Here is a 23,077-nt window from a genome sequence, read left to right on the forward strand (position 1 = left end):
CCCTCAGCAGGCATCATGAATGCCATTCGGCCCTTGGTATGAAACGAGTTTGACACCCCTGCTTTGGAGGGTTCAGGTTGGGCCAAGTCTGGCTCAACGTGGATCTGGGAGATCCGTGCTGAACCAGATCCATGCATGTAAAACCTGCAGGTAAATGGGCTCCACCTAGTGCTTCTGCAATCTACACAGTCCTCCAAATTGCAACAGAAGGATGCTGCTGGGGATAGAATTGGATGCTCCCAGGGACAAGATGGGAAAACTAAGATGGGAAAAACTAAGTCTTTCCCTCCCCTCCCCTCCCCGGCAACAGATGGGCTTCCAACTGCCTCCTTTGCCCTTCTCTTACTTGTCCGGTTTGAGGTCCCGGTGGACAATGCCATAATTGTGCAGATACTCCAGTGCCAGAACTGTCTCAGCAAAGTACATCCGGGCCATGTCCACAGGCAGAGGGCCCATGTTTTTCAGGAGAGTAGCGCAGTCCCCGCCTAAAGGAAACAAAGGCTAGGTGAGTTCAAACCTGCCAATTTCAGAATGCAGAATGATTTCATCACACAAAGCGTGAAATAGCAGGCGTGCTGAACATCCAACATCCTTGAAGAGGAAGTTAGTCAAGGTAGACCAAAGCCAGAGAGCAACTCCTGCCTCTCAGAGCCAGGCTGGGCTGATGTCCAAGTTCTCTTTGCCATGAGACTAGACACAGGGATAAAGGGAGAGAGAATTTCCCTTGCCTCACAGTCTCACCTTCCACATACTCCATGACCATGCAGAGGTGGCGCCTGGTCTCAAAAGAACAGAACATACTGACAAGGAAGGGGTTCTCAGCAAATGTCAGGATGTCGCGCTCCACAAAGACCTGCTGGATCTGGTTCCTCAGTGCCAAGTTCTGCTTGTTGATCTTCTTGATGGCAAAGCGCTGACGAGTCTCCTTGTGCCTCACCAGGTAAACGGCCCTTGAGCGGACACAGGGGTTGCAGTTCAGTGGCTGAGCCTGCATGTTGCGCCCAGAATTCTGACTGATCCTGCCCATTTTGCCTCTGCAGCAGAGACAATCGTACCCCCAGAAACCCACTTACCCATATGCTCCATTGCTGATCAGCTTGATGGTTTCAAAATCACTCTCACAAGGTTTCCTCCGAGGCACAGAGGCAGAAGTCCGGTTCTTGGAGAGAGAAAACAAGAAGGCAAACTTGACTGCTTGTTTATAGGCTGACATACTGTTGTTCATCAGAAAGGCACCAAGGCAGTGTACAAAATAAAGTCTGCTTTTTTATGTGGTGTTCTACTCAAGAAGTACCTGTACTCAACTGCTCCTAGCATCAGCTAAGTGGGCACTGGTGGAAGAAAAGGAGCAGGATTTCAGGTTGAACATACGATGCTATCTTGTATCAAGTCAGACACTTGGTTTATTTAATTCAGTACTGAGGTGTGACTTTCCAGGGTTTCACTCAGAGAAGGATCTTTCCCAGCCCTACCTGGAGATGCTGGGTACTGAACCAAGGACTTCCTGTATACAAAGCAGAAGCTCTACTATAGAGCTCTGATCCTCTTCCCCAACAAACAGAGGAAGATACCTTATCCTGAATCAGACCAGAGGTCCAGTTAGATCAATATTGTCAACACTGATGGACCCTAAAGGTCCTTGACAAGCCATTAGTAAGAGGGCTGTAATTTGGGACTTAGGAGTGTGCTGTGCCTGAATGCTCCTCCTCTCCAGTGCTGCTGGGATAGAAGACAGACGAGTGCAAGGCTGAGTCAGGCTGGATCAGGCATCTGTCTTCTGCCCTCAAGTTTCTACAGAACTCGCTGAATGTATTGCAATCTAGGGGAGGATTGTATCACCTCAGAAGTGTCGTCTTGCTGCTCTGGTCCAGTGGGGGCACTGAGGTCGACCTGATCTAGCTGTACAATTTCTAGAAAAGGAAAGAAAAGCAGTGATCAAGCTGGAGACAGCTGATGAACAGATCTCATTCCTGGTATTAATAAACCCACCCAGGAAGCCTCCTCTCCTCTCACCCTCAAGGGGGTCCTTCGCAAGTCCCAGTTGGCTGATGATGTAACGCGGAATGTCTGTCTTGATCCCTTGCCCAACTTTTGCATGGCCTTCTGCTGCCTCCAGGAGGTGGTAAAACTCTTCTGGGTCAAACTCCTACAGTGGAAAGAGGATAGCAGAGAAGTATGAAAATGTTGGCTTCCAAGATCCACCAATATCGTTTGCATCCATGAGGGCAAGAGCTTGATTTTTCTTTTAAAACACAGAGCAAGCCCTCCCTTGACATTATTCTGAATTGCAACATACACAAGGGCTGAAGAGATGCATGAGTATAAAACAAATCTATAATAAATCTCCTGGTTACTCTATATCGCAATTTCCCTCCTCTTGCCATTGTCTCCCCTGTGTCTATTTATAGATTGTAAGCTCTGTGGGGCAGGGAACAATTCCATGCAAATCATCCAAGGGTGCAATCCTAACCTACTTTCCAGCACTAACATAAGGCAATGCAGCTCTGAGGTAAGGGAACAAACATTCCCTTACTTTGAGGAGGCCTCCATGACTGCCACCCAACTGCAGGAAGCAGCACGTGCCCCACTGGCACAGCTATGCCAGTATGGGAAAGTTGGTTAGGATTTGGGCCCAAGTCTCACAATGAGAAGGGTTTGTTGGATGTAAAGAACAAATTTTAGGAAAGGCAGGAAGAAAGGCCAGAACAATCTCATGCACTCTAAGGATATTGAATCCATCAACCCTCTCCTTTTAACAATGAATTCGGAATTTTGACACCCCAAACAGAGCACAGGGCTAAGACGAATGGAGCAAAAGCAAAGGGTGCATGTGGAATAGAGGACCTGTTTGACTCATAAAGCAGGAGGCAATGCTTATCTATAAATACCAAGGATTGTCACCCTGCCCTGCTCAGCAGGTGCTGTCTGTGATCATATCTCTTCTCCAACTGCAAGCCCACCAAGAAAAGGCCACTGTCCTTGTGCCATCAAGAGGGAAATGGGGGCATCTTCTATAGCAAGAATCTGCCACATGGTCAATGCAGGGCTGAAACTGTTGGAAACTTCCCCTCTCCTTCACACCTGATGCACACACACAAAGGTCCATCCAGCCCAGTATCCTGTTTCCACAATGGCCAAGCCAGATGTCCCAATGGGAAGCTCACAATGGGAAGCTCACAATGGGAAGCTCACAAGCAGAGCACAAACAAAGGAGCTCTTCCCCAGCAGTTTGTCCCTGTTTTCTGGTCATTTTGAGGTAAATTGCCTCTGAACATGGAGGTTCCACTTAAGACATCATGGTCTGATCCAGTAGGGCTTTTCTCAAGTTGTCCTTGTGTTCAGTTTGGAAACTCAGGAGGAGCTTCCACCTACAGTCACTGCTTGCCATTCTACTTGGCTACCAACTTGGCACCAGCTCCTATCATGGGTTAGAATCCTGGAGACCATGTCACTTTTCCTGGGGACAACTCAAATAGAACCCAGAGAAAAAGTCTCTCTGAGGACTCTTTTCATGCTCCTGGCTGGATGTTGCAGTGCTGAACCAAGAACACTGGACACCACCATCAAAAGACACAATCTGTAATAATTCTCTGTCCTCTATCCCAGCTAAGACATATGTATGTGCTACATTTATATCCCACCCATCCTCAAAAGCAGCATACATAGTTCTGCTTTCCTACTTTATCTTCACAACAGCCCTCTGAGGTAGGTCAGTGATAGTGCACTGCCATGTCAGACGAACGGACCTCCTTACCAAGCACTCGAGCAGGCGAGCTGGGCGGGAAATGATAATCAGTAATTTCCTGACCAGTTGTTCAACAAAGCGCACTTCCTCACTCTCCGATCTCTCCTGAGCCTGGCAGGAACAGAAGATAAGACAAAATATTATTATTATTATAATAACATTATTATTCATTAAGTGCCTAAAATAGGGTAGTATACAAACATGACATCAATGAAAAAGTCTATAAGCATCATCAAGGCAAGGAGAGCAAGAGGAGGCTGGTTGAGTGGGTGGGAAGGCATTAGATACTCACATCTCTCAGCATCTTCACCAGCTTCTCCTGCAGCTCTATGAAGTAGCGGGAGGTGATCAAGGCCCCCTGGGACTTGGCGAGACAGTCGCGTGCCAGTTCAATGATCTGGTGGTGGATGAACCCCAGGACACCATCAGCAAGGGGAAGAGTGCTGCTGGGTGAGAAGCTAGCAATGGTCTCCGTCAAGCGCTCCTCCATCTGCGCTGTGGCCTGCAGGGTTCAGGACACACAAAAGAAAGAACTTTTTCACTCTACTCAGAATGAATGGAGGAAACTCACTGCCACAGGATGTGATGATTGCCACCAGTGTAGATGGATAAGGAAGAAAAGAGTTCCATCACTGGTTATTATTAGCCAGAATGGTTTTGCCTAAATCCATGTACAAAGGCAGCACACCTTTGACTACTAAATGTGGGGAGGGCCAGTGCCATCATGCCTTTTGGTGGATTTCCTGGAGGTGTCTGGTGAGTGAATGCAGGAATGGTGGATGCTAGACTTGAGGAACCTTAAGTCTGATCCAGCAGAGCTCTTCTTAAGGATCTCTAACATGGACTTCTCAGCATCTATACCAAATAATTCACCACATCCTTATGGAGCAGGAAAGACATGACAATTCTATAAATATAAAACCAATATGAGCCTGGAGTACAGAAAGGGCCCTAGAGTTCTCCTCGACCCAAGTTTCTGGCCATTTCTTACCTTCGGGAACCGCTCCTTGTAGACGTGATTCATCATGACAATTTCATTGTCAAAGACTCCACTTGTCCGTCCAGGGCTGTAGGGAGAATGAGAGACAAAAGCCATTGAGGAACTGTGCAACCTTACAACCCTTGATCAGCTCAGAAGACCAGATGGGGTGGGTGGGGGGGACTTTGCAGTTCTCATGAACTACCCACCCCCCACTCTGTCACACCAGCTCTCACCTCCACATAATGCCACTGTTGCTGGGCAAACCTTTGTGCACCATCCCAATAGCTATGAGCAGGTCAAACTTGCCAGGAATATTAAACTTGTGGGGAGGATCAAGGGAAGTGGGTTGGGACCCCCTCCCTGAGATACCTCAAACTCTAAATCTCAAGATGTTCCCAACCTTTGTCACAAAATCATAGGAATGGATCTGTTAATGGATCCACTAAGGAATCCAAACACATTCCCTAAAGCAGGCTGTCATTGAGCATGCATGTTCATCCCAGTTTTGCTTGGAATCATTCAAGGAACACAATCCCGCCATCAACCCCCCCACCCCATTGCAGCTGGTTCTTCCAGTGCAGAACCACTCTGGGAGCTGAACATTCTCCTTTGCGTATATCCAACACCTGCCTCCTTGTTCAGTTTAAAAATAATTTCATCCACCTGCCAACTGGGTGGGATGAAGACAGCAGAAAGCTACTCTTCCCGCTTCTGCTCAAGAGCCTTGCCTCTAAGGCAACTGTCTATTCAGAAAGAGACGCTCTTCGGTTCCCTTTCCGCCCCTCCACGGCTGCTCCCAGCACCTGCTGAGATGCTCAACACACAAGGGGCAGCTCACGTCACATCACACCTACTGCCTGCTCCTGGCCCAACCTACTGCAGTATAGAGAGGTGGGTTTGTCCGCCTTCCCAGTCTGTCACTGAAGGGCTGAAACAGCCTCTTCACAGGAATCTTGGGAGAGAGCTTTATCTCCTTAGCCAGTCATGTTGCCCTAGAATGACCCGACTTTCTCGCCTGGCCGTTCCCAGCACCAGAAGAATCTTAATCCTGTAATTGAACAAACCAAGTTGCAAGGAACAAAGACCGATTGGGTGCTGGGGAGGAGGCAGAACCAAGGCCAAGAGAGGAGGAGCCACAGTCAGTAGGTTTGGCTGGGGAATGTCCGTGGTTCAGTCCCTGTTAGCACCTACAGTTAAATGATCTGAGAGCAACCCTGATTCAGTTCCTAACATCTTCAGCTAAAGGCTGGGGGAAAACCCCTCTCTACCTGAGACCATGAAGAGTAGCTGCAGAATTAACACCTTGAGTGAGATAAGGCAACTGGAATTATTTTACTATGAAAAGTTTGATGTGGGAAAGCATACAAAAGACATTCAGGAAGCAGTAGGGAAAAGGTAGGAGCTTAGGAACCTTCTTTATATTGCCGAATATAAATAATTTATGTTCTTTATATTAGGAACCTTCTTTATATTGCCAAGGCAATTGGCCAGGTAGTTCAGGACTACCTACACTGGGTAGCAGGGGCTCTCCAAGGTTTCAGACAAAGATGGTTCATTCACAGCCCTCCCTGGAAATGCTGGAGACTGAACCTGGGACCTCCAACAGGATCTCTCCAAGCTGGGAGAAGAGGCAGCAAAATGGCAAGTGTACTGCAATAAGTGCAAAGTGATGCACAATAGGGCAAAAAGAAATGACAGTTCCACATTTATGGTGCTAGGAGTCTGAGCTGTTGGTGATTAACCAGGAAAAGAAATTAGAGGGTCATGGTGAATTGCTCAACGAAAGCATCAACCCAGTGTGCGGCAGCTGTGGAGACTGCAAATTACATGCTAGGGATCATGAGGAAAGAGACTGAAAATAAAAATGTTCCTATTCTACAGCCCCTATATTAATCTATGATGTGGCCACATTTGGAAGTATGTGCACAGTTCTGGACATTACCTCTCAAAAAGGATATTTGAGACCTGGAAGAGGTATAGAAAAGGGCAATCAAAATGACCAGGAGACATCCTTATGAGGAAAGAACATAGCATTTGAGGCATTTTAGTTTATAAAGAAAGGGGACCAAGGGGAAACATGACTGAGGCTTAAAACAAATTAGACACAGTGTGGAGAAAGAGAGACATTCTCTTTCTCTCACAACATGAGAACCAGGGGTCATCCAATGAAACTGATAGGTGGGAGATTTAGGACAGACAAAAGGTGGCACTTCTTTACACAGTGCATAATTATTCTGTGGAATTCATTGCCACAGGATGTGGTGATGGCCACTATTTTGGAAAGTGTTAAAGGGGATTGGACAAAGTCATGAATGACAGGCCCATCAATGGTTACTAGTCATGATGGCTATGCACTGCCTCTAGTTTCAGCAGCAATATGCTTCTGAATACCAGCTGCAGGGAAGCAATGGTGGGAGAGAAGTATGCTTTCATCACCTGCTTGTGGTCTTCCCAAAGGTAGCTAGTGCTAGGGCCACTGTGGAGAACTGGAGCAAATTGGCCTTTAACCTGATCCAGCAAAGCTCTTCTTGAGTTCTTACAACCTTCTGCATGCAAAACAGATATTGTACCACTGCGTTATAGCTCCACCCACTAAACATATGAAGCTCCCTGTTACTGAGTCAAACCACTGGTCCATCCAGCCCAATATTGTCTACTCTGACTGGCAAAGGCCCTCCAAGGGGTCAAATAGGGTCTTTCCCAGCCCTACTTGGAGGTACTGGCAGAAATGGAAACTAGGACCTTCTGCATGAAAAGCATGTGTTCAGCCATTGAGTTACAGCCCATCCTCTCATGCGTGATAGTAAAGTATTAAAACCGAATCCCCAACATTCGGTCACACAACACAGAAACTGAACCTAGGGCAGACTTTGGAGATGGGAGGGAGGCAGCTACTGAAGACAGTGCTGGCTTGGTTCTTGATGGTTCCTACTGAGGTCAAACAGGAAAAATTGGCTAAGATCTGGGGATGAGAAGCAATAGCACTTGCTCCCCCTCCAGAACATTAGGGTCACTAGGATTGGTGGCAGCTTTAAGTTAATTACAGGGGCTGTAGCAGAAGTCATAGGACTGAAGAAAGTGTGGCAGAGGAAAACAATTGCAACTCTCCTTTCTGCCCTCTCCCGTCAAATGAGATGGCTCTAACTATGACAACCAATATTACACATTATTATTTCATAATCTGGCCAATGCCACCCACTTAAATTCAACCTCCCCACCTCTTCCCACCCCACTTCATCTCAATCTACCCAAATTGGAATCGTCCATCCAAATGCAATACCTCAAGCTCCGGGATCTGGGGCGGAAATATGGCGACCGGCGTCCATCTTCACCTGCAACGCTCTCTGTGCTTCGAAAATGCTTGGAGAGGAAGTGGAGCTCATCAGGAGTGGGCTGGTAGGGAAGCTGGTGGAGCCTTTCCTGGGAGGAGGAGGAGGATGACTGAAGATGAGAGAGGGAGAGAAAAAATGGCAACTGGGAGTGAGAAGGACGGCAAACTGGCTCTCCACCTTCCTTTGGAAAGTTTGAAGCTTCGCTTTGGAAATGGCCATCTCAGAACAAGCAGGAGACTGGAAAGAGTGAGGGAGGCTGGTGAATTTTAACAGTTAAAAACAATCATACACACACTTCCCAATTTTGACTTCTTATGACCACAGTACAAGCACACTGTGGGATACTGGATTCAATATGTGCCCAGAGAGATCTGGTACTGGTTAACTCAGGCCTGGATTTCCTAAGCATACAGTTCTGCAAGGCCCCTCCATCTTGACATGACAACCTTCCAGCCAGCAACTTCTAAAACTCCTCTTGATATTTGCTAGCCTTAGGCCATCCCCATTATGGAAAATAGTGGCAGGAAAGGGCACCCAAACACACAACTTTGTAAAAATGTCAAATGACTTGAACCTTGAGACTGAGTCCCACATCTCATGACAGCCCCTGAGGCCTTCTCTACAGCTACCCCACCTCATACTTGTGTCTTGATCTTTGTGACATCACCAAGGCTGGTCTAGAATAAGAACCTACTTTTTCTTTGCTAATTTTGGGGATACAGCTTGGAACAAAAGTCTACTTATTTAGGGAATTTAACAGCCCAAAGGACTCCCAGAGTGGCTTATAGAAAAAGAATTCGCATCAACAATAAAACGGATTTCTACCCCATTTTCCACCCTAACAGACTCTCAACACTGTAATTGTCTAAAATAAGATACAGTGCTTCCCAAGCTCTTACAAAGGAATTGGAGTACTGTAAGTGTGTGAAGGAGAGGGGCTGTGGCAGCAACACAATCCCCAGGATCACATTGCTGCCAGGGATGGGAGTTTTTGTTTTTTTAACTTGCTGGCAGCCAGCGCCAGAGTCCTGGGGGGTCCAAGGAGCCCTCTGAAGGGCTCCCCGCCACTACAAACATGCAAAAAAAAAAAAAAGAGAAAAGGCGCACTTCCAGTTTTCATCGCAAAATCAGAAGTATTCTTTTTTTTCCCTTTTTTACATGTTTGGAGGTACAGAGAACCCTGTGGAGGGCTCCCCAGACCTCCCCCCCAGGTCTCTGGCACTGGTTTCCAGTAAGTAAAATAACTCCCTCCCATCCCCGGCAGCAACATGATCCTGGGGATCATGCTGCTGCCTTTCCCCCTCCCCTCTCCTTAAAGGGGCAGGGACATGTGCTTCCCTGGTTGGTGGGTCACAACCCGCCAGTTTGGGAACCACTGTATTAGAGGAAAGGTTAAAGCTGACCAGTGACATCAAAGAGCAACATCATTCTCCCAAAGCTTTGACAAACGAAATCCTTTTTTCATTGCCATCTAAAGATGAGAAGGGAAAGAGTACCAAATAAAGAGTTCTAGGCAGGGAATTCCACAGTCCGGACACCATTACAGAGTAGACCCGCACTTCCATCACCACCAACCTAACCTCCAAAGTTGGAGGCATCCAGGGCAGGGTCACTAAAGATGATGTCAATGTTGATCATGTTAGCACAACACTTGGTCCCGAGCAGATCCCACCCACCATACAACCGCACTGGAGATAGCTCTAGTTACCGAAACAGTGGAGCTGGGAGTGTTGGTCCCATATCCGGATGAGGGCAAAGAAGCCAGTGACCACCTTCGGCCATCAGCCCTGCAAACGGGAGAGTAAACATTAGCAATCAAAGACCAACTGCACTGGGGGTTAAGCAAGATGGCACTGCAATCCCACACAATCTGTTGAAAGCCTGGCAGAACTGTCTCCCCCCAAACTGAGAAATAGTTCCACTAATGTCTGAGACAACCCAAACTGGCTAACACCCCTCCCCATGAGTTTGCTAAATCCCACCTCCCACATACCTGAGATCAGGGCCCTGTTTCAAGCAGGGTGAGGCAGTAGAGCTGCCTATAAAGCTGCTCAGATGGTACTGATGGCGCCATTGCTAATGGTAATCCAACCCAAATGCACTCTTAGTTCCAGGTGACTCTACAGATGGACAGCTCCCCTACACTTATGGAAACTTCGCTCCCTGTCCAACTGAACAGTGAAGAGGAAAAGGAGAGAAGCCATAGAAGCCAAGTGTGTTTAGGATTGCAGCCTGAGCTGTTTGGGTTTGTTCCTCAAAGAACGTTTCCCTTTGCTGTACCTTAAGAGATGTAGAGGGTACTGATTGGGTTATTGGATTTTGGTGTTGATTGGGTTATTGAATTTTGCAGGCATGTGATTGGGTGGGCTTGCAATTACTTGTTGGGGTATATAAAGCTTTGTTTGTTACTGGCTGGGGGTCAGATGGGGTGTATCTCACCTTGATGCAGCAAATAAACCTCTCTTTTTAATATATTTTTGTATCTCTGCTTATTGGACCCAAGCAAGGGGTGGAAATTCCCCTAAAACAGCTCCCTAAGTTTGCCATTAAGGTGAAAACATAAGCAATGCAGCAGTAATAAAAGAAACTGGATAGTTTATCTTTTGTTAGGGAAGGCTTGGACAGTGGTTTATTGGTGTGGAACAGGGGTGTACAAAGTTTTTGGCAGGAGGGCCACATCATCTCTCTGACACTGTGTCGGGGGCCGGGGAAAAAAAGAATTAATTTACATTTAAAATTTGGAAAAATTTACATAAATGAATATATTAAAGATGACCGTATATGAACGAATGAAGGTCTTGCAATAGCTCAATGCCTATAAAAGGCCTTGCACAAAGCAAGGCTGGCCTTTCCTTTGCTGCTGCTGCTGCTGCATCACAGACATGAAAGATCAAGCAGTGGAGGGAGCTCTCATCCCACAGCTCACACGAGAGGTCAAACAGTCACCCTCACGCTGAGAGAAGTTGCGTTGGGCCAGTACGGGCTTCAACAAATCTCTGGAGGGCCAGAGGCTCATTGGAGACTGGGAGCTCCCTGAGGGCCGCATTGCAAGGCCTTGAGGGCTGCAAGTGGCCCCAGGGCTGGGGTTTGGGCACCCCTGGTCTAGAAGAAAGGCTCCTCACAGCTTAGTCTGACACCCCAATCCCAGAGAACAAGAGATGGTGTTCATTATTTTGGAAAATCTTCTAAGATCCTCCATTCAAATCCTTTCCAACCATGTTCCAGTGCAACAGTTTGTGCTTTCAAATTGGGCTTTTGTTTGTTTGTTTGTTTGTAAGTAGTATTCTTTCTCTAGTCATTTTCTACCTTGTAGTACATAGTGATCTAAGTCAGCATTTGAATTGCGTATACAACTGGCCCATCCATGAGAGACGGTGAAGCAGCAGGCTAGAGGAAGCAGTGAACTGACAAGGGGTGCCTTGCACATTGTACCTGCTCACTGCTTCCCCGCAGTCTGCCATTCACCCAGCCGTATCACTCTGTGCTCCAATCCTCTTCTTCCTCACTGAGGGTAAGAGAAGGATTGGGGCAGTAGTTCCTGTCTCCTTCTCCAGTGCTGCCACTGCAAGTGATCACAGTGGCCCCAGTCTGTGCACAGCTGGAGAAAAAAGCAGCAGGAGCCATAGCAAACCTATTCTGATCACTCCCCTGCCAGGACACGAATCAAATCAGGATCATTCCCCCTCTACCACCTCCCCTTGTCAGCCTGGACACTTCTGCAAACAGACAGCCTGGGTGGAAGTGGAGAGACCCTCCCCTCTTAATGTTATTTTCACCTCCTCCTCATTCCCACCTGGTCATTTCTTCAAACAAGCAGGCTGAGTGGTCAAGAAGGAGCTGGCAAAGAAGGGAGAGTTGTGGCAGGCACAAGCCAAAAAAGGGAGGATGCAGAATTAGGGCACTACTTCAACTTGGGCCAGGCTTGGTTGTGTCTATATACTGGGTAACTTGGAGATATTAAACACCCACAGCCTCCTCTCATTGCTGAAGTTACCTGTCAGTTCGAGGAGCATGGCTACATCGGGGCACCATTGTTCAACCAGGAGCAATCCAGCAGAGAGGCAACAGCAGAGAGGAGGCAGAAAGCAGAAGGAAAGGAAAAATAGATGAGAAGGAAGAATAGCAGTTGAGCATCTCCCCCTCTGGGCCTGTGGGCATTTCTCCTGCCTTCCCTCAAATCCAAATTGTGCACAGTGGGTTCACAGGAATGCATTTGCTTAGTTTTACTTCCCTAGTACTGTTTTTCCAAACAATCTGCAACTGCTTGGCAAAAGAAACTGTAAGGGAGGAAGGATGGAGGTCAAAGAAGAGCAGAGCAATGTTCTCACGTGCACCTCTCCCAATAGGGGAGCAGCTGCCTGGAGTTCCTCAATGTCAAGGGAAATGTACTCTGCACATGCTCAAATAGAAAAAAGGCACCAGAGGGAGGATGTGATTGAGACATAAAATTGTGCATAGAATAGATAGAGGGATATTCTTCTCCCTCTCACACCAGAACCAGGGAACAGTCACTCAAATTGAGTGCTGGGAGAGTTAGAACAGACAAAAGAAAATTTTCTTTACTCAGTGTGTAATTAATCTGTGGAACTCCTTGCCACAGGATGTGGTGATGGTGCCTGGCCTAGATGCCTTCAAAAGGAGATTGAACAGATTTCTGGAGGAAAAGTCCATCATAAGTTACAAGCCATGATTGGTATACACAAGCTCCTGGTTTCAGAAGTAGTCCACCTCAGATTGCCAGATGCAAGGTAGTAGCAACAGGACACAGGTATCTTGTTGCCTTGTGTGCCCCCAGATGCACCTGGTGGACCACTGTGAGATATAGAAAGCTAGACTAGATGGCCCCTTGGTCTGATCCAGCTCAGATCTTATGGAAATAATGTTTCTGCTTTGATTTTATTACTCTGCCAGTGGAAAGGCATGCTGTGTTTCTGCCATAAGAAACACTAACTCCAATTCTGCTACTTTGTTCAGCCAGTCCTGAACTAGATGTTTGAACCCTCCCTTCTTTCCCCTAACTTCACAGAAGACCAATGTCCTGGCATGGACACTGATAAGTAAGGTTGTCTTTGTTTTTCTTCTGTGACCCATCTCCTCCCCACCTGCTCCTTCCCCTGCAACAGGGCATTTCAGGTGGTGGTCCCAGAGCTACACCACAGCCAGGGCCAGCCCATCCATGAAGTCAACTGGTCACCTCGGGCAGCAGACTGGTGGGAGGTGCCCATCTCTGCTCACTCATTTGCCTCCATTGCTTCTCTGACTCATTCCTGGATTGGAAAAGGAAGACAGGGACAGAGAGGAAGAGGACATGCAGAAAGAAGAGTGCTCAGCTAGAACAATGGAGACTAGGAGGCTCAGATGCTGGCACATAATCAGGTAAGGTGAGGCATCATTTGGCAAGCTGCCCCAGGAGTCTTGGGACGCCCTGACCACAGCAAAATCACTCTCTTCTTCAAGAGGTTCCTTTCTGTTCCCTTTTAGTCTCTTTTTGAAGACAGATAAAAAATCTGCCAGGCTTTTGAAAATGCTTCAGAGTCTGCTTTTTTATGTTGCTCTTGATTTCTTTTAAACAGATTTAAGTTGCTTTTCTGAGTTAATCAGGAGATGTTTTAAAACAGTGTTATTACCTGTAAAGGCGTTTCTTTCTGGTAAGAAAAATAGGCTTACAGCCCAAGTCTTACTGAACACAGTGGGCTTACTTCTGAGTAAGGTTTGGCAATGATGTAATGACATCACCACCGAGCGTTCAGCCCTTTTAAACAAAAAGGGCTGACCCCTGATCTAAGGCTTAGGGAGCGGACACTTCTCAATCATTCCCCCAAAAGTCTTTTTATTAGTCAGCATTGCTTTTTAAACAAAATCATATTGTACTGTGCACTAATATTTGCTTATTGTCAGCTGCTTTGGAGGTCAAGAAGAAATGAGGGATGGGAAGGGGATAAGTATTAGAAATCAGTCAATCTGCTGCTCTGGAAACAATTTTTTGCTAAAAGCTAGGATGCAAGTATTGTCCCAGGGTGATGGTCTGAAGATACACCAATGCAGTCAGCTTGCTGAATCTGCAGCAATTTTCTAGATGGGAGGACACCCCCAGAAACTCCCCCAATATACATGGACATTGAGCTCCATCATGGAAGAAAGGCGATAAATATAATAAATGCTGCAAAGAAAAAAACAAATAAGCCAAGTCTCCTAGTATAGAGCACCAATGGCAAGGAGAGCATCACATAGATTTTCTGCTCTCCACCCCAAATGGAACTCTTACAACCAACTCCAGTACAACTATAAGACCCAGGCAGCCTTTGCAACCCCTTACCTGCGGGCGAATGGGAAGCTGGCAGAGGCGCCAGTTGAAAAATTACGAGGACTATCGACTGGGCTGCTCCCAGCTGCAGAAATAGGGAGGAGAAAAGAGACATGGTATTTCACTGAATTAAAGAGGCCAGGGGTGGTTGGCTTGCTTCATTCATTCATTCATTCATTCATCCTCTCTATGTGTGTTTTTTTCAGTTTAAAATTCACAGCAAAACTCATCCTGAATTTCCAGTGGGTGGGGAAGGGAATGGAGAAACAAAGGAAAATGTCCTGTTGAGATGCAATTTATAAAAAACCAAAACTACAAATCCTTCACACAAGGAATCACTTCAACCCAGACCTGATCCCAAAGCCCCTCCAATATTCTCCTCGCTCATTCCCAGTGAAGGATGAGAAGGCCACTTCTGAAACCAAGCAGGAGTTGCATCTTTCCCTGCCCCCTTCCCCCCCAACACAACAACCTCTTGTTGTCCGCACATTCTTACCTGTTGGCACTGAGAGTGGAGACAAAGGTCGGGAGAGGGTGGGCGAAGGAGTCCCAACTACTAGGCTCTTCCTATTGCTGCTCCGACAGCTGTAGAAGCAGAGAGACAGAGTTATGCAAGGAATGGTCTTCCTGCTTTTCTCAGAGAACCAAACTGTGTTTGATCTAGAGAGTCTGGAGGCTAGAAGAGATTATGGAGGATGGTTCTGGCAGCAAGGAGAACTTGAAAATAAGCATAGCCCTGCTGGATCACGAGTCAGGATGAAGGTCTATTTGAATTCTGTTTCCTATCACAGTGGCCAGCCAGACACCTCTGGGAAGTCCATAAGTAGGGCATGAAATCAGCAGCCCACCCCCACTCTGTTGCTTGCCAACTAGTATACCATATTCAGAAGTAGACTGCCCAGTACTTGGAAGTTCCACTAGGCTACTGATAGGTAATCGATGTCAATAGACCTACTTCAATAAGATTGGCCTTGTTAGATCAGATCAAAGGTCCATCTAGACCAGGGGTCGGCAACCTGCGTTTCTAGAGCCGCATGCAGCTCTTTCAGCTGTCTGCTGCAGCTCCTCCAGATGAAAGTGGCAAAGAGTGTGACAGGAGGCACCTGTGTTGGGAGGGCGGGCTGCTTCCCTCCACCCCCTGAGCTCACTGCCCTCCTCTCCTTTCACCCCCACCTGCCCTGCATTGGTTTCCCTTTTCAATTTTGCCGCTCTGCAGGCTTAAGGTCCCTGTTTTTCCCTTCCCCAACTCTCCAGCAGGCTCAGCCAATCAGCATCCAGCAGGCTCCTGGCTTTTTCTGTTGGAATGGCTCAGGGCCCGTCACTGGCTGACCACCAGCCAATCCTGAGCCGCCTTCCTCCTCAGCCATTGCAAGCCCTTGCAGCCGGACTTTCCCTGAGCAGGTCCCCACTCAGTGCAAGGAGAGGCTTTTCCTCCACAGCAGAGGAGACATCCTGTGTGTCTACTCAGTAGTAAGCCCCATTACAGTGGATGAAGCTTGCTCCCAGGAAAGGGTGCCTGGGATTGCAGCCGTGGAGCCTGCTCCTATGCGTGTCTACTCAGTTGTAAGCCCCATTACAGGGGATGAAGCTTACTCCCAGGAAAGGGTGCCTGGGATGGCAGCCTTGGCACCTGCTCCTACGTGTCTACTCAGTTGTAAGCCCCATTACAGAGGATGAAGCTTACTCCCAGGAAAGGGCGCCTGGGATGGCAGCCTTGAAGCCTGCTCAAGGCCAAGCGCAAGGACGGGTGAGTGGGAGCCCGTCTGTTCCAGGTCTGTTCCAGAGTAAGCCCTGATGTAGTCCCTGGGCTACTCCCAGGAAGGTGTGGAGGGCTGTATCCTCAGCCTCCTCCTGTGCAGGTCTACTCACAAGTAAGCCCTGCTGTAGTCAGTGGGGCTTCCTCTCAGGAAGGTGTGGAGGGCTGCAGCCTCAGCCCCCTCCTATGCAGGTCTACTCACAAGTAGTCAGTTAGGCTCCCAGGAACATGTGGAGAGGACTGCAGCCTGAGAGCTCAAACCAACTTGTCTGCTCAGAAGTCCCATTGTAGTCAATGTGGCTTACTCCCAGGATAGTGTGGAGAAGGTTGCAGCCTGAGTGAGGGCGGGCAGGCAGGCAGGGCAGAAGCTGGTTTGTGGTTCCCCCCCTTCCCCCCCTCCCGTGCAGGTCTGTTTGACCTTTAAGCCAATGGGGCTTACTCCCAGGATAGTGTGGAGAGGGTTGCAACCTGAGTGAGGGAGGGCAGGCAGGCAGGGCAGAAGCTGGCCTGCGGCTGCCCCCCCTTCTTCTCTTTCCCACCTCTGGAGTCTGTGTCCTTTTTTCCTTCCAGCAGGGTGCCTCTGGAAGGTGGGGAGAGTTCTTTAGTATCCATGTAAGATAAGCAGATGTCATAACCGCCATATGTATTGGAATCCTGGAAGATCTGGTGAAGAGGTAGATGTGGTGTCAGCAGTGGCCCCTTTAAGGGTGAGGCCTGGGCATCCAGCAGAGTGCAGGTTGGAGAGGAGACTGACTGGGCTTATTGACTTTGACTTGGATACTCTGACTGATTTGACTGACTTACTTTGGAATCTGATCTTGGACTATGACTTGGCTTATTGACTTTGGACTCTGTCCTGGATGCTCTGACTGACTTTGTGACTAATGGACTGCTGGAGACACTGGAGTTTGGTGTGTGGCTGCTGTGCCCAAGACCTGCTGAGGACCAAGGGTCTGCTGTAGTGGCGGGAGGCTGCTGGCAGGAGAGAGGACCTCTGCGGGTTGAACAGGCGAGCTACCCTGGAGGTGGGGTCCAGCAGGACTGTAGGGCAGAACCAGGGTCATTTGTTGGGGGAAAGAAGGGGAGCTAATTTGCTTAAAGTGGGTATAATTCTCCAGGCAGAGAATGGCCTTGGAATCAGGCAAAACACCATAGAGGACCAGGTGTCTGAAAACACAGGACAAGAATGTATGATAAAACTAACTAAAAGCTACAAGAGGGGGCTGCATTATAAAAATGGGACCTATAAGAGCATAAAGGTGAAAAAAAACTATATATGCAGTATTATCTTCATTTTAGACGTCAAAAGGGTTTTGTGGCTCCTGAGGTTTTTTTTCCGCCGGAAAATGGGTCCAAATGGCTCTTTGCATGTTTAAGGTTGCCGACCCCTGATCTAGACTTGTATATCCTACAGTGGACAATCTGTAAACAGAGCATGAACGCAATAGCTCTCTCCCACAGTTCCCCCCCAGCTTTTATTCAGTGCCATACAGCAGCCAGCCCAACATTTCTTGCCACATCCAGCAAAAGGTTGGGATGGGGAACAACACTGCTTCCCTTGGAAGCAGGAAGCTCTGCCCTGTCTTGAATACATACGGCAGCCTTGCAAACAGGTCTACACAGATTACTAGTTCATACTGGTTTTACTAGCTCACTACTCATTTGTAGCACATCAACAGCTGCAAGAACCAAAAAAGAGAAAGTAAGAACCAAATCTCTTCCAATTTACAATAAGAATCCCCTGCCTAGTGGGGACCATCACCAGACTATGACTATCATCATAGGCAACCCAGAGGAGTGCTTTAGAAGCCTCATTTACCATATCTCTAAAACCTCAAATGGAAGAAGTAATAAATATTCAAATGCACAGACGATGGCAGTTGCCAGGACAAATCCGCACACCATTCCTAGATGAAATTCACTCATTCAGAAACGCCAGTTGTTAAAAACATCACGACGTAACTAAGGGCACAAACCTAACTGCACCCTGGGTTGGCGCAAGTCCCTTGCACTGGTCTGAGAGGTTCGTAAATGTGCCGTAAAACATTTTTGCAGCTCCTTAGAAGTCAGCTGGGCTGGCGCACAGAGGTGCGCTGGCCTGCAGAGGCTGCATCCAGCCTCCGCTGCACCAATGAAAGGTAAGTCCACATTGGCCAAGCTTGGCCAGCATGGGTGTCTGGGGAGGGCAGGGAGGAGATGTTTTGGGGCGAGGGAGGGTGGGTGGCAGGCCGGCCCATGGGCACGGAGCAGGAGGCAGGGCCAGGACCTGGCAGTCATGCCGGATCCTAGCCCCATTCTCGGGCAGTGCAGAGCAGCTCCAGCTGCTCAATTCTGCTTCTGACTAGACTCCTTGCGGCTGCTGTGGCTTTCCCTGTTTAAGGGGAATTTTTTCCCCTTGCCTGGGGTCAAGCTTCAGACAGCTTGAAACTTGTGCTGGATACAGCACAGGCCTGCTAGACTGCCTGTTCCAGCACAAGTTAAGAATGTGCTGCCCAAGCACCAAACTGTACAAGGGCTTTGAGAAAAAAATGGTGCATTCAATCCTGTCTGGTGCCCTTGCTGGAAAGCACAGCAAGTGTCTTGCCTTCCCACAATGGATCAGCAAGATCCCTGCTCCTTGACCCCAAGACTACAGAATGGAAATATCAAAATATATTTTTTTAACAGCTGCTTCCTTCATAAGTCCAAAATGCTCAAATAATGCCTGGCAACAGGGCTGGGGTGGTGGAGGTTTTGTGTGTGTGCTATTTTTACCTTGTTCAAATGAAGCTAAATGGAATATTTGCAGATCAAGCCTGCCACTCTGAACCAGTGGAGGCAAAGGTCATGAGTCTTTGGATGGTTCTGCCAAATGTTGAGGTGCCTCATTTTCTTCACTTGCTATCTTCTTCCAAAAAAACACCCCTCCTCCCCCTAAAACACCCACACCACACATACCTTTGGGGAAATCAGTTCTAGGAAACCTCATTTTAAGGTATTTCTCCCCCATGACAGCTCCCCAGTCTTCCTCTAAAGAGGCACATAAAACTATGTTTTATGAAGACATAGATAATTTTCTTTTTTCTCTCTCCTATAAAACTAGAATTCAGGATCACCCAGTGAAACTGATTGGTTCACACTCACTTGCAGCACATCAACAGTGTAAAAGAGAGAGCAAGACCCAAGTCTCTTTAGTTTGCAAAAAGAATTCCTTGCATAGAGAGCATCATCTTTCACAGGAGACCAGTAGAGTGTTTTAGAAGCCTCATTTATCATATCCCTAAAACCTCAGAGACTGACAGCCCAATCCTGAGCTGCCTGGTGTGCAGGGCAGCAGTGGCACCAAAAATGGCTGCTGCTGCATCCAGCATGCTCCAGGCAGCCACCACCTCCTCCTCGGGAGAAGGGTTTTTTTGTCCCCTTCCCCCAGGTAAAGCGAGTAGCCCTGCAATGGGGCTACTCAATTCTATGACCTGAGGGTCATTCAGAGCCTCCATGTTGGGTGGCCAGCCCAACATAGATGTTCTGGATTCGATGGAGCGAAGCTCCACCATTTCCGCCTCCCTTCCACCCCACTCCCTCCCCTGGCACACCTCCTCCCTGCCCTCTCCCTACCCTCCCTCTGCCTCCCCCGCCCCAGAACACCTCCTCCCCGCCTCCCCCCATGCTCCCACCTATCTCTCCACTGCCCAGCGGTCCATGTGACCACCAAGCAGTAGAGCTCCAGTGCTCCACCAGCGCTAGTCCAGTGCTAGCCAGCGCTGGGCTAGCACTGGCACTAAGGCCTGCAAACGTGCCTTACAGCACGTTTGCGACAGTGCACACCAACAGTGAGCTGGCATGCACTCCATAGGATTGGGCCCCGAGTTTGTGTGATTCAAGACAGATAAAAGGAAGTTCTTCTACACACAATGCAGATTTTAGCTATGGAATTCACTGGCACAAAATGCAATAAGGGCCGCTGATCCAGAGGCAAGGGCCACAGCTCAGTGATGGTACATTACTCTGCATGAAGAGGGGCCTAAATTAAATCCCTGATATCCCCAGATAAGACAGAGAAAAATTAATATCTGTTAACCATTACTAATCTGTGTCAACAATACTGACTCAGACAAACCGATGATTTGATATGTCAGCTCTTCTGAACTCACATTTCAGAGAGAGAGCGAGAGCTGAAAGATTAATTACAGACCTCACCTCTAATTTTCTGGTTAGAAAATTAGAAACATATTGTTAGAAACATATTGTCTTGCATGGAGAAGAATTTACAAATATGGCTCCCTACCTGCAGTGTGAGGTGGAATAGTCCAGTATTCTACTTCCTCAGTTTACCTTCTCACTCTCCATAAGGTGTTGGTTGGGTCTCAGATGGCTTTAAAAAGTAGATTAGACCATTTGTGGAGGAGGAGAAATCTATCAATGGATATTAGTGTGATGGCTAAGTGGAGCGTCTACATTCTGAGGCAGCACATCACTGAATAACAGCTGCTGAGGAAGAGGAGCAAGACTGGGAGATGGCTATTGGGGTTGGCCTGTGGGCTTCCCATTGCAGCATCTGGCTGGCCACTGTGGCAAACAGGATGCTATACTAGATCAACCTTCATAATCTGATCCAGCAGGGCTTTTTAAATGCCTGGTATAACTCACTGACTCCATTGCAGGCCTCAAGGGAGACATAATTCCAAAGACTTTTCCTAAAAGTGCACACACATCCCCCTCAAATGTGCTCCTTCTCTCTTTGCCTCAAGGACTTCAGTTTCCAGCTAGTCGGTTCCTCCAGGGACAGAATGGAAAGCAATGCTCAGCAGCGTCAGTCACGTCACTTGAGTCAGGAAGTGACAGAGCCGCCAGCAACTCATCATTGCCCCAAAGTGCATGAGAACCGTTTGCATGGCTGCAGTCCAAGATCTGCTTCCATGACCACTCTGCAGGTCAGGGAATGGCAGCGCCCAACAGAGAGGAAAACAGACTGCACCGCAGGGCACAGCAGCACAGCTGACCTTGCAGACTAGCTGGACGCCAGGAAAGGCACGCGCTCAGAGGCCACAACGAGAACTCTGCCAGCGGTGGAGCACAAAGCCCCCTGACCCAAACCCAGCAGGTGTTCGAAAGCCAAGAGAAAAGGGAGACATAATCAGGCGTCTTGGATTCATTCCCACATGGATGAGAGCCTGCAGCCAGGCATGGCGGCAGCGGGGGGTGGAACATTCCCATTTTTAGGAGCCGGCCCCACAAAAGAGTAGGGAAAAAAAAAAACTTTTCAAACCCCAAGGCTACAGCAGCAACATTTCAAGCACCAAATCAAGCATGGTTTCCTGGCCATGCCTGCAGCATTCCTCTAGGGAAGCAAGGCTCTCTCTTCATGAGCACAAGCAGCCGGAAAAGCCCATCCGCTGCCTCTTGCCAACCCAGGGCTGCAGCAGAGTTTATATGAAACTTGTAAATAAAGAAACTGCTTTTCTTTTTAAACAAAAATGGACAATGCATTGAATGTGATCTGACAGCCAATAAAATAATTCCCTTTGCAAAAACATGGACCAGCAGCCTTAAAAATAAACATGGAGACAGGTCCTGCACTTGGTGATACAGCCCCAGTTGCGCATGCAGAAGGTCCCTGGTTCAGGCAAGCAGAGCTGGGAAAGAGCCCTCTCTGACTGGAGCCCAGAAGAGCCTCTGCCAGTCAATGTAGGCAAAACTGAGCAAGAGGGCTCAGACTAGGCAGGAAGCAGCTTCCTATGATCACAGTCCAGCTGACCACATTTGAAGGCTCTGCAGCAGAAAAGCAGGGCAGGAGTTTAAATAATAAAATGAAAAATAATTTAAGAGTCGTTTAACAATTCCTTGGGACTGATAATTACAAAGGAATAGAAGCATTCCACAGTTGTGGCACGGCAACAGAAAAGATCCAACATCTTTGGTGCAAAGGACTGGCTGCAGCTGTCCCTTTAACATGAACTAGCCATTTCCAAAGGCCACAGCCTACACCAAAGTCACCCATGCCCTAACGTCCTCTCACTCCTAGTGCTGCCTGTTCTGCATTGCCAGCAGACGCTGAAAGAAAGCACACCATACATTCCCACCAGCTAGGTGCTCCTACCTCCAGCACATGCTTCCTGCCACATTCTTTGCCTTCCTGCTGAGCATTTTTTAAATTAACAGGCAAGGGTAACCCAAGGCTGGTGTGAGTGGAATGGATTCAACAGGTGCCGGCACAAGCATCTCTGGTGCTCTAGCTCTGAATGTGACCCAGATGATCTGGTTCACTGTGAAATGGAGGAGAGTGGGAAAGAAGAGGGAAGAGTGCAGCCATGCAGCTTTGAGGTTAGTATACAGTTGGCCAGTACTGTAGCATAACCCTGGAGAAAAGCTTTGCTCCTGTTGTTATGGGGTACCGAGACACATGCCCCAAACCACAATGAGGCAGAGGCTAAACGGAATGGCCCACCCACCTGGAAAGGGATTAATTGGGAGGAGAGAAGTACCAAATACGCCCTATTGGAATTTCAGTACTCAGGGAAGTGCATGTGTGGATCTGATGTGTTCTGATAGGAAGGGCAAATTCGAACAGAACACTAAATTCCAATCCCTTTACTTCCTCAACTGGTGTTCAGATTGCTTCCTCTCCACTCTACCTGTCCAAGTGCTTTCAGACCTCATGTATTTGCAGCCTGATTTTTGTTTGGTTTTTTAAAGGGAATGGTTTGCATCTCAAGCATCTTGAATTCTGCCCATTTCTGTGGTTTGCATCAGAGTGTACACACAGCCACCTAACGTTGAGTCCTCCAGAAGGGTCAGATAAGGAGCAGTTCTCCTGCAGACACTACAGGCTCGGCAAGGCAGCAAGAGCAACTAGAGAGCTGGGGAGGCATCACATTTGACATAACTGTTCCTCCAGCACTTCTAAGAATCTCTTCCACTAAAAGTCCCAAAGGTTAGGAACCATCTGATAGCATCTGCTTGATGTGGCCAACAAGAAAGA

The 23,077-nt window shown here is 48.0% G+C and overlaps 1 protein-coding gene across 1 annotated transcript in view; it reads right to left on the reverse strand.

The window, feature by feature from the left end:
* MAST3 (microtubule associated serine/threonine kinase 3) overlaps positions 1-23,077 on the reverse strand; it is a 53,755-nt gene that overhangs the window by 16,515 nt on the left and 14,163 nt on the right. Inside the window, exons 2-14 of the mRNA XM_066634738.1 lie at positions 14,860-14,948; positions 14,376-14,448; positions 12,054-12,074; positions 9,768-9,846; positions 8,008-8,168; positions 4,737-4,812; positions 4,038-4,247; positions 3,755-3,856; positions 2,014-2,146; positions 1,840-1,910; positions 1,074-1,159; positions 742-950; positions 347-485 (exon numbers count right to left, since the gene is read on the reverse strand). Of these exons, the coding sequence (XP_066490835.1) occupies positions 347-485; positions 742-950; positions 1,074-1,159; positions 1,840-1,910; positions 2,014-2,146; positions 3,755-3,856; positions 4,038-4,247; positions 4,737-4,812; positions 8,008-8,168; positions 9,768-9,846; positions 12,054-12,074; positions 14,376-14,448; positions 14,860-14,948 (1,449 nt within the window). The remainder of the gene's footprint in view (positions 1-346; positions 486-741; positions 951-1,073; positions 1,160-1,839; positions 1,911-2,013; positions 2,147-3,754; positions 3,857-4,037; positions 4,248-4,736; positions 4,813-8,007; positions 8,169-9,767; positions 9,847-12,053; positions 12,075-14,375; positions 14,449-14,859; positions 14,949-23,077) is intronic.

This window comes from Tiliqua scincoides, chromosome 8 (assembly GCF_035046505.1).
Source record: "Tiliqua scincoides isolate rTilSci1 chromosome 8, rTilSci1.hap2, whole genome shotgun sequence".
Taxonomy (NCBI): domain Eukaryota; kingdom Metazoa; phylum Chordata; class Lepidosauria; order Squamata; family Scincidae; genus Tiliqua; species Tiliqua scincoides.